Below are 11853 nucleotides of genomic sequence, written 5' to 3' on the forward strand. Positions count from 1 at the left end.
TCTGGAACCCTCGGGACCTGGCCTGTTCTGGATAAGGGATTTTTCCAGACGAGGGGTGGTCATGTTAAATTGAATGGTACAGGTACTGAGCAAGGGGATATTGGGGCTGGCTGGCTTGGGGCTGAGAGTGCAGCAGAGAGATCATGCGGGGGGGGTGGGGGGGAGAGGGGTTGGAGGGGGTGCGGCAGTGGATCGTGGGGTCGGGCCAGCGATTGCGGGAGTCGGCAGCGAGGAAGGACTTCAATTTGTTCAATTTATTCATGTCGGAGTTCTGCGCATGCGCCACCTAGTGGCCAGGAATGGTTTCTGGGTGAGGGGTGGTTCTGGATAAGGGAGGTTCAACCTGTATTACATATTGGATGCATTTTAACGGCCTTTATGGTCTGCAGTATATTTGTGACTTTGTGTGTAATGTCCATAAGCTGAATTCAATTTAATTGCAAATGCTAAAGTTTGATGGGAAATACTTTTGTTTTTTCAAAAGTTCCAGGAAAAGCAAAATAGCGTACCAGAAAATTGTGTTTATTTTGGATCCGTGAAGCAGGAGATAGGAAACCTACTGAAGTTATTCCAGACTGCACCTGTGTTCTGAGTGACTTTGCCAACAGGGATTTCTGTCTTTGAAATATTGTATCCGCAACTGTTTGTGTTCTTTTGCTATACATGTTTGATTATCTTCATACACAAATTTAAAGCTATGGATTAGTTTAAATTCCTAATTGTTAAATAAATTAATTTGTGCCTGTAAAAAGGGTGGTATTTTACTGCAGAAAATGCAAGTTTGACATGCTGATATTTTGTTCTCAGCATATGGAAATTAATTTGTGGCACTGCATTAGGAATCATCAGTTTCATCCAACACACCAAACCATCTCCATAGGCCAGACCACTGTGCTTCCCAGAAGGGGTGGAACCAATGCTGTCATGTATACACTAATCATCATTGATTCAATTTCCTGTCTGTCACCTATACTTGCCAATAGCTGAGTTCAGTAGTTGAAGTGAACCCCTGTTTATATTGTAACATATAGGATATAAATCATTCAGACTTAACGAATTGAGTATGAAGGACTGGGATTACGTTCCTCCCAAATAGTGTCTCAATCTGTTCTAAAAACAAATTTTGACTGGTATAGATTAAATGCTCAGATGTTCAATACCTGGGAATGGTGAATTTTGCAGAAACAAATCTGTAGTTGTCACTTCTTATTTTTAAATCTCCTAATACTCCTGTGAAGCGCCGTGGGATGTTTCACTACATTAAAGGTGCTATATAAATGCAAGTTGTTGTTGAAATTGTAGCAACTAGCCATTAGATTCCAACTGAAATTGCATAGGTGAAGGAAAGAGGGATTTTTGATTCCTGTCTGGTTAGTTCATGTGCAGCTAAATGATATATTGGCTGCCACTGTATTACATTTATTTACAGAAATGATGCTGAGCAAATAATTAATAAGAAACACGGTCACAAAAAAAACTATGGCTCAATAAGAGGGAAAAAAATACCAGCTCTAAAGGAAAGTAATTGGAACAACAATCTTTAACGTAAAGAAACATCCCATGCGATAGGCATAAAGAAATGGATTGTGACATTATTGATCAATTGCAATGTTGGACCTTTTAAATTCATGTTTTTGAGTGAACCTCCAAGACATTGTGATATAATCGCTGTACAATAACAATTCCACTCTTTGACTGACAGATTGAGCAGATGCGAAATGAACTTTTCCAGGAAAGAGCTACAAGACAAGATCTGGAGTGTGACAAGATTTCATTAGAGAGACAGGTATTTTATAGTTAGGTGAAGTTGATCAGACTTCTTGAATTGCATGGTGGTAATTCAGTAATGCAGTAACTAATTAAAAGGCACACACAAACCCCTATAGTGGCACTCGAGCAGATTTCCAATCATGCAAGGAAAAGTTCATGCTGAAATTTAGAATTTTGTTTTTTAAGTAAATAATTAACAACAGCAATAAAGCACTAAAATGAAACTAGTCATTTGGTCAAACATCCAGTTAGATGAATGGCATCACCAACTTTTTATTTCAATTCCTCTTGCTAGCTTACCATACAACTGGCACCTTGTTCAGTAGTGTTCCAAGGGTCATGGGATAAGCAATCAGGAGTGGCAACCCTTACTGATTTCTCCCCTGCCCCCCACCACCCCTCCCCAATGTCCTCGTTTTTTTTTTGCTTCAAGGCACAGAGACTATTGTAGTTTTCTGATTGCCGTTCGAGCGGAGATTGACTGACTAACCAAGCACAGGCAAGGGAGTAAAACTGTGAATCTGCGGGTCTGTCAGGCTCAGTGTCACACAACGCAGTGCATTTACCCATTGAGACATTGAGAAACAGATGCTACACAACTGTTCAAGCAGTGAAAAGGAAATCTATTGTGTGCAATGCTGATAATGAGGAGATAGTGGCATGGCATTGAGGGAATAACTGAACATGGGGAATAGATTTTTTTATGACCTAGTTTACTTATGTAATGAAACATTGATCATGGATTTGTATACTAGATGGTCGGGTACAAATTTATAGGCAGCAAGTGATGCTGATTAATTTGGAGCAGAAAAAATGAATACATAGAGATTCCTTCACATTTGTCAAACAGTAGAAATAGTATGGATGAAAAAGAGAGGATAATAGAGAGAACGGTGTTGTATTGTTGGGTCTCTTAATACTTTTTATATGTCCCAGTACTGCATTTGCATTAACTTTCTACAGGAAACTGGTTAGATCCACTTTACAATCAAAAACAAGTTTTGCACTATTTTTAAAGCTCTGTTAGCTCTAATAAATTGTCACAACTGATGCACTATTCCCTGAGCGGTTTCTTTTATTTAAAAAAAGCACTGCACTTCTTACATCAAATCTTCTTTCTGCCAGTGGAGAGCTTTACTTCTTGAAATTATGAAAAAAATACACACACACACATACTTGGTGATGATCTTGCAGGTGGTGATAGACATGATGAAATCCCTGACTTTAATTGTGTACCTGGCATCAAAGCTCACTGCATTAAATACATGCTTGTATTTTCCATCAGTAAAGATCTTGCTGATATTGTTCATTAGTACAGATGATGTCAGGTTCCAATTATCCACGAGTATAGACTACCATATCCTGATATTGTCATTAGTACAGATCTTGCTGTCCAAGATTGAGGAGGTAACAAGGAGAGTCAATGAAGGCAGTGCATTTGATGTAGTCTACATGGATTTTAATAAGCTTTTGACAAGGTCCCACATGGCAGGCTGATCAAAAAAAGTAAAAGCCCATGGGATTCAAGGGAGAGTGGCAAATTGGATCCACATTGGCTCAGAGACAGGAAACAAAGGGTAATGGTTGATGGGTGTTTTTTGCGACTGTAAGTGGGGTTCCACAGGGCTCAGTGTTCGGCCCCTTGCTTTTTGTAGTATATATTAATGATTTAGACTTAAATGTAGGGGCATGATAAAGATGTTTGCAGATGTGTGGTTAACGGTGAGGAAGAAAGCTTTAGACTGCAGGAAGATATCGATGAACTGGTTGGGCAGAAAAGTGGTAAATGGAATTCAATCCAGAAAAGTGAGAGGTAATGCATTTGGGGAGGGGCAACAAGGCAAAGGAATATACAATAACTGCGAGGATACTGAGAGGTGTGGAGGAACAAAGGGATCTTGAAGTGTATGTCCACAGATCCTTAAAGGTAGCAGGACAGGTCGATAATGTAGTTAAAAAGGCATACGGAATGCTTTTCTTTATTTGCCGAGCCATAGAATATACGAGCAGGGAAGTTATGCTAGAACTGTATACAACACTAGGCCACAGCTTGAGTACTGCATACAATTAGATAGAGTGGTTGGAGGGACCTATTTCCCTTAGCAGAGGGGTCAATAACTGAGGGCATAGATTTAAAGTAGTTGGTAGAAGGATTAGAGGGGAGATGAGGGTGGTGGGGGTCTGGAACTCACTGCCTGAAAGGGTGGTAGAGGCAGAAACCCTCATCTCATTTAAAAAGTACTTGGATGTGCACTTAAAAGCCATGACCTACAAGACTACGGATCTAGTGTTGGAAGTTGGGATTAGGCTGGGTAGCTCTTTTTTGACCAACATGGACATGATGGGCTGAATGACCTCCTGTGTCGTAATTTTCTATGATTCTATGATTGTATTCATCATCCAAACTGTTACCAAGTTCTGGTAATTAATTTTAATGAAATTATTGGCCAAAAACGTCCAGTTCTCACCCCACAAAACCTGTTGAAATGCTAACTGGTTAAATTGTTTCTGTGAACTATCCAAATTTTAACCATTTTTAAAATACAAAATTGCAACCATGAATATTCACTCCCTCCACCGTGCACCGTGGCTGCAGTGTATACCATCTATAAGATGCACTGCAGCAACTCGCCAAGGCTTCTTCGATTGCAGCTCCCAAACCCGCAGCCTCTACCAACAAGAAGGACAAGGGCAGCAGGCACATGGAACACCATCACCTCCCACGTCACATACCATCCTGACATGGAAATATATCGCCGTTCCGTCATCGTCGCTGGTTCAAAATCCTGGAACTCCCTCCCTAACAGCACTCTGGGAGTACCTTCACCACACGGACTGCATCGGTTCAAGAAGCCGATCAAGGGCAATTAGGGATGGACAATAAATGCTGACATTGCCAGCAACACCCACATCCCATGAATGATTTTTTTTTTAAACTAACCAGCTGTCCAAAATTTGTGGAATTGTCTGATCTTAAAAAGAGAGCTGGTGCAGGCAGCTCAATATTCATGAAACTCAACAAAAATTGGTGAGATCTCTAATGGAATTTTGTTTTCATTAAGTAAATCACATTGAAATGTTTAACATTAAAATACAGTTCTTTCAAACTTTGAAAACCAAATTCCAATTTGAAAGTAAATGATTACTGGATGCATGAACACAATGTATTCAGTTTCAGAAATGAGTACTTATCAATAATTTTGATAGAAGAAAAATGATATTTAATCATAGCACAAGGATCTAAAGAGCAGAATTGCATATCTGGAAGGATCTCAGAAACAGAATAAGGAAGGAATCGTTACTCAGTTGGAGGCAAGAATCCAGGAACTGGAAGAACGTCTTGAAGATGAAGAAAGGTAAGAGCTTATTTTTTCTCAAATATAGGATCAATCCAATATTGCACGCTGGATCTTGCAAGAGTACATCCAGTATCATTTCAATTAAAGGTTGTGTTCAAAGATGTTTCTATAGGACTGGATTATTTAACAGAATTATATTAAGAAACCTCTATATATAACAATAAAGGTTAACCAAAATTGAACGAGCAAGAATAGATGGGGAATACTCAATGGTGAATCGAAATATATCATTTAATTCCGAAAGCTGGCATGTCCAGGGACTATTTTCACTGAAACAATTAAACAAATACTAATATTCCAGAAATAAAGTTACTCACATTTAGAAATAGCTTTATTACTGTAATATGAGCCTAGAAATTACACAAGCATATGAAACATAATTTTAATGAGCGATAACATTACTTTCTGTGTGAATTTTGTGTCAGTCAAGTAGAGGGATGTTAGTACTGATGAGTGGGACACTATTCCAATTCAGATGTAGCTTTGCTAGATGCAGAGTAAAGCTCCCTCAAAACAAAAGACTCGAGGGACAACTGAACTTAACATGATCATTTAGCAATATGCTCCAGCCCACAAGTTCAGAAGAGGACATTCTTGTTACAATCCTGTGGCCTGATTCAGACTGCCAAAGCCGGGTTAACTTTGTGCTGTGGATCCATGGCCACAAAGAATTAAATTGAGTTTCAAACTTGTTTCAAGTAGGGCTTTCATCTGGTCAGTCAGTGCTAGATTTAAACCCAGGATCCAGGGGAAGATCCAGTACCTATCCCACTGCACCAGCCAGTCCCCAAACTATCTTAATTCTACTCACCTTGTCCATCTCTTTTACCCCCATCCTCTCTAACTTTTCCATTCTTTGTTCTAATTTCTACTTTCATACCTTATTTGTTTCTGCTTGTCCCAGCCAGATCAATCTCATTTTAAAGCAAAAGATTTTTTTTTCTTTTAAACAAATAGCGAGGTTTAATTACTTGAAAAACTGCTTTAAAAGTTGGTTTTCCAGCCAATAAAAAGCTGAGGTCAACATGATCACATTATAGATGCAACTAGATCAAGCTTGAATGTGAAAATTATATCAAAACCAGGAAGTGCTTGCTTCTAACCGATAAACTCATCAGCAGCATCCGCAGCCCAACTGATGTAAGTATTTGGCCATGATTGTAATGTTGACAGTGAACAGGGAAATGAAGTAACTTATAGCCTATATATAGTGCATTTTGAAGGTTGGAGCCGACTGAAGTTTAATCTCTAGTAATGAGTATAAAAAAAACAATTTGCGTGTGCTAGATCTGTACCTGATTAAATGAGACTCTTCTTGAGGGATAGCATTCATGCTTGCATCAAATTGGACAATTCAGACAAAATGCAATAAAACCAAGAATAACTTTATATCTGTATCAGCGTAAGTGTGCTTTAATAGTTGCAGCTATATCCATGGGAGCAAATTTGTACAGTGAGCAGAGATTAGAGCGCTGACAGTTTGTTCTTGCATTGATATTTTACCATTAATCTGCGGTTTTGGCTAATTACCGGCATTAATAGCTATTTGCATAGTCTGCAGCTAGCAACTGTTCATTGCCATACAATAACCATAAGGGATTCAAAATACTCCTCAGTTTATCATTATAATCTACCCCTTTGACCAAGCCTGTCCTAATATCTCTTTATGTGGCTCCATGTCAAATTTTGACTGGTAACACTCCTAATGTCTTAGGATGTTTTTTTTTACTCTAGCTATATTAAAGGTGCTATATGAATGCAAGTTGTTGTTGTGTGGGTTGCAAACAAGTGTACATAATGCCATATTATAGAAAACAGTACAAGGAAGGCTGATGCAGACCAGTATAATATTAACCCTTTCAGCTGGAGATCTCCTGTGATGAGTACAATTAAAATATGTTTTTAACATCTCTTTTCAGAGACAGATCTACACTGCAATTGAACAATCGCAAGCTTGAAAGAAAGGTTAAGGAACTAATGCTGCAAATTGATGATGAGCATCTCCATCTGACCGACCAAAAGGATCAGGTATGTGGCACAAAATGGAGGAACATCCATTTTGTAGCAGTAAGTTGGAGGTGGGCTGGAAGGGTGGGAGAAAGGTAGTACTATAACTTACTACTCTAATCCCAAGCATCTATGCCAAGTCCAGTTTGAAACTTTTGCTGGAAAGAGCATGAAAATTTATATTTATATTTAACTCAATTCTGATTCTAGACAAGGAACTGCTAAGTAATAATGTCTTGGATTAAATTTGAAACTGATTAACAAGCTTCTCAAAACCTTTTAGTTTCAAATATAATCAATAAAATGGGGCAAATGCAATTTTAAATAAAATAGCTTTGAGTGAGGGTGAAGACCAATTCTTCAAATTGTTAAACTGGCTGAACATTGTTCAATCTAGTTTTTAGTCCAGTATTTATGAACCAAAATTCAGCTTCTTTAAAATGTTTTCGACAGGGTTGTAAGAAATGTGCTTGTTGTGATCAGTCTTTCAATTATTTTCCAGTTGAACCTACGATTAAAAGCACTAAAGCGGCAAGTAGATGAAGCAGAGGAAGAAATAGATCGCTCGGAAAATGCAAAGAGAAAGCTGCAGAGAGAGCTGGAGGAACAGGTGGAAGTCAATGAAGAACTTCAAGGGCAAATGAATACTTTAAGGAAAGACCTCAGGTAGGGGTGTGTCTGTTTCCACAATGCTCGTGAGAAAGGGCTGTGATGTTCTGCTGTAACATCAGGAAACGAGGTGGTATAATGGAGGACAGGACTGTCCTTTCATCTCTAGGATTTAGGGATACAACTACCTCTCTGATCGCTATAAGGATCAGAAGGAACTAAAGGGAACTTCATCCATTTCCCTTTAGGCATGAGCCCAAACATAAAGCTGAAAGAACTTTAACTTACTCACTTTAGTACTAAGTATTTCTTTCATTTGGCCTAGCTACAGATACAGACCAGTTAACACTAATTAATTTGTTTTGTAGAGTATTTTATGAGGTGAAGGGGGAGAGAAAGGGGGTAGATTTTATTGTACGATCCCTGATCGAATACGAATCAGCTCCCTCCAGCCTGGACCTCCACTTTCTCAAAAGCTGCAGAAGACCAAAGAGGAGTTAAAAACCAGGCAAAAACAAGTCAACAGTTCTAAGCTAGGTATAACTGTAGGAAAGCTTATACTTTTTAATCATTAATTTTTACTATAATACTGTTATTTAGGACTGTTATAGGATAATTTATACCGTCTACCTCCTGCAATCAGTCAACAACACAAAAGCAAAATACGGCGGATGCTGGAATCTGAAATAAAAACAGAAAATGCTGGAAATCTCAGCGGGTCAGGCAGCATCTGTGTAGAGAAAAACAGAGTTAACGTTTCGGGTCGATGACCCTTCGTCAGAACTGGCGAATGTTCGAAATGAACAGGTTCTTAAGAAGCACTGAAGGGGGGAGGGGAGGAAAGGACAAAGGGAAGGTCGGTGCTAGGGTAGAAGGCAGGAGAGATTAGAGAGACAAAAGGGATGATGGGCCGAATTGAAATGGGAATGGCCGGAGTTAGAAGATTAGTCTAGATAGTCCTGCAATCAGTCCTTTATTACAGATGCAGAAAAGAATCGTGTTTCAGCGCCTCTCCTAGGGAGTACAGTTCCTCCCAATTGAATTGATCTATCAGTCAAAGCCAAGTCATCTGCCACTTGACCTGTAGATGACCCCAGCATTCATTACAAGAATCCATAGCAATTACAATTTCTACCCTTGAAGGGACACACACCTACACTCATATAATGTCCCTGTCCTCGCTAAAAAGCAGATTATCTGGTCATTTTCAGATTGCTGTTGGTCGGAGCTTGCTGTGAGCAAATTGACTGCTGCATTTCCTACATTACAACAGTGACAATACTTGTAAAGTACTTCATTGGTTGCAAAGCGTTTGGGAGATCCAGAGATCATGAAAGGAGTTGTAGAAATGCAAGTCTTTCTTTTCGAGTCCAAGTGAACGGTGCAGTCAATGGCTGAACCATTCGGCATGCAGTCTGAAACTGGCAACCGCACAGTCTGCTAAAGTACTCCCTCCAAATTTCCGTGGCGTACCCACAATCTGCTGCCGTGACTTTGGTGAAAACGCCCAAGAAATAGCATAAATGGGTGTTTTTAGCCACATACATCATTTCTCCGAGGGTTCCGGCAAAGTTACAGCTGTAGAAACCTCCCGTGAATATTACAGGTGATATTATAAGCTCTTGTGTTCACATTTATAATGAAAACCACCTGTGTAAACTTGACACGCTGTAATTTCGCCTTCCCTCCGTGCGGAGGTCGCCACCTCTGGCTGGAGGGTGTCATTGCAGCATGACTAGTTTACATAGATTGTTTCCATTATAAATATGGACAGAGGTCTGACTTTAAAATGGATGTTGAATTGTGTTTGCATATCCTCATCTTATCTCCTGACCTCGAACACAGCTTCTCTGAAACCTGCATCTGGTTTTGACTATTAAACATCATGATATATACAAATATTAATAATAAATAGATCATTGTTTATTTACAGATTAATCAACAGATGCTACTTAATCACATCTTCAAATTCGCTACTATAAAATTAAACTGCACAGTTAGGATATATTATCTGTAATCTGAGGAATTCTGCCAAAAGAACAGATTTCCCAACAGTGTTACTGATTTTCAAATAACTGAAATCTGCATCTGTAACGCCAGATTGCTGTTGGTCGGAGCTTGCTGTGTGCAAATTGACTGCCGTGTGATGAAAGGGTTGTCTTATGAAGAAAGGTTGGGCCTATACTCATTGGAGTTTAAAAGAATGAGAGGTGATCTTATTGAAATGTATAAGATACTGAGAGGGCTCGACAGGGTAGATGCAGAGAGGATGTTTCCCCTCGTGGGGGAAATCTAGAACTAGGAGGCAGAGTTTCAGAATAAAGGGTCGCTCATTTAAAACGGAAATGAGGAGCAATTTCTTCTCTGAGGATCGTGAATCTTTGGAATTCGCTACCCCAGAGAGCTGGGGAGGCTGGGTCATTGAATATATTTAAGGTGGAGATGGACAGATTTTTGAATGTTAAGGGAGTCAAGGGTTATGGGGAGTGGGCGGGGAAGTGGAGTTGAGGCCAGGATCAGATCAGCCATGATCTTACTGGATGGCGAAGCAGGCTCGAGAGGCCAAATGGCCTACTCCTGCTCCTATTTCTTATGTTCTTATGTAACATTAATATAACCTGCACTGAATCAGCAATGTCAGAGCTCACTGCGATATTTTGTCCTGTGGCATTCTCCTACGAATGGATACTTCTAATTGTCTGAAAAATACAAAGTTGTTAGGAGAGAAATAGGCAGAGTGGCAGGGAAGCTTCTCTTTTTCCACTTGCAATTAACCTCTATGCCTGTGTATCTACTTTTAATATCAGAATAAAGTATGGTTTGAAAAGCTGTCTTGAGATGATATTCAGTTGGATGTGAGGACAGGTTGGTTGCTTGGCACGGCCTCTTGAAGTTTGCACAATCAATTGATCTCAAGGTGTCGGGGAGGTAATTCTACCTCATCTTGCCATGCAGCGTTTAATCCTCTCTCACTGCAGCCTGCTTCACTCTGTGTGCCCGTCTCTGTGTCAGCTCTCTGTTTCTTTGCATGTTTCATGTGTTCAGCTGGTCACAATTGCTTTTTGCGGGGGAACATAACCAAAGGTTAGGGGGCTGGGGGGTAAATGACAACACTGTCTGCCCTTCCTTTGATTGTTACACATATGATTATAATGTTACACTTTGCATGGGACTTTCTCTCTGATGCTGCTCTTTAGATGTCTTTGTTCCCGAGTCAAACTTGTTTCATTCTAATTCTAATCAGCAGCAAAATTGTCACAAAAGAATGCAACCTTATAATTAACTAATTTTTACTAAATATAATCGTTTTCTTTTGAATCACATGGAGAAAAATATGTGTGTTTTTTAAATATAAATGTTCACTCTGCTGTATAAATGTAGTGCTATTTCATTAAACGCCACTGAAAAACCTATTCTATTTGACCTGTTTTGTTAACAGACGCAAGAATTCATCGGCAAAGGTTTCATCCTCAGTTCTAAATGATTTTGAAAATGATTACAGTACAGATGAAGATAGTATATATGACACAGGGTTTAAACCAGCAAAGGAAGGCAACTTGTAGACTCAAACCTAAACTGATGCTTAATCATTAGATATAGGGAAGAAACAATGCAATGGCATAATTAACTGTACCAGGTACAATACCTGCCTTAGATTTTTGGATTGAATTCCTTAATCATACTGATACTGTTTAATATGTGAAATGTCTTAAACACCTGTTCACTACTGCCTTATCAGATGCCATGCTGGGTTTTATATTTTTAGATTCCTTTGGACAATTAAAGGAAGGTCATATTTTACAGTTTGAAGGAAATGATTATAAATGCTTCAATTTTTTTTTTAAACTAGACACAATGATTAGCAAGTCGATGTTAAGTTGTGTACAGGTTGTAAATAAATTTAAACTACAGAGATTATTTTCCTTTATTATTTAAACTGCTTTTTGTGCCAACAAATCTTTGGCCGATTTCTGCAGTGGTTGTTATATTAACCTTGAGCATTCTCTGGCCAATTTATTCCCTTACCCCGTGCAGCTAAAGACACTGACATTTTGTTGGGGTATGTTTCCCCACCACTGGGACTCTGGTCTCTCGTGACTGATCTTCA

General features: G+C 39.1%; 1 protein-coding gene across 3 annotated transcripts in view; it reads left to right on the forward strand.

Annotated features, from left to right (window-relative positions):
• Positions 1–11550, forward strand: part of cgnl1 (cingulin-like 1) — a 168672-nt gene extending 157122 nt beyond the window's left edge. For 2 of the 3 annotated variants that reach the window (XM_070858356.1, XM_070858358.1), the window contains 5 exons: positions 1703–1786; positions 5002–5126; positions 7049–7157; positions 7639–7802; positions 11185–11550. In XM_070858356.1, the coding sequence (XP_070714457.1) occupies positions 1703–1786; positions 5002–5126; positions 7049–7157; positions 7639–7802; positions 11185–11308 (606 nt within the window). In that variant the 3' untranslated portion in view covers positions 11309–11550. Of the gene's footprint in view, positions 1–1702; positions 1787–5001; positions 5127–7048; positions 7158–7638; positions 7803–9678; positions 10211–11184 lie in introns of those variants that run through there. The other variant, XM_070858357.1, reaches the window with a different exon arrangement.
• The last annotated feature ends 303 nt before the right edge of the window (positions 11551–11853 follow it).

The sequence above is a fragment of the Pristiophorus japonicus genome, chromosome 17, assembly GCF_044704955.1.
Source record: "Pristiophorus japonicus isolate sPriJap1 chromosome 17, sPriJap1.hap1, whole genome shotgun sequence".
Taxonomy (NCBI): domain Eukaryota; kingdom Metazoa; phylum Chordata; class Chondrichthyes; family Pristiophoridae; genus Pristiophorus; species Pristiophorus japonicus.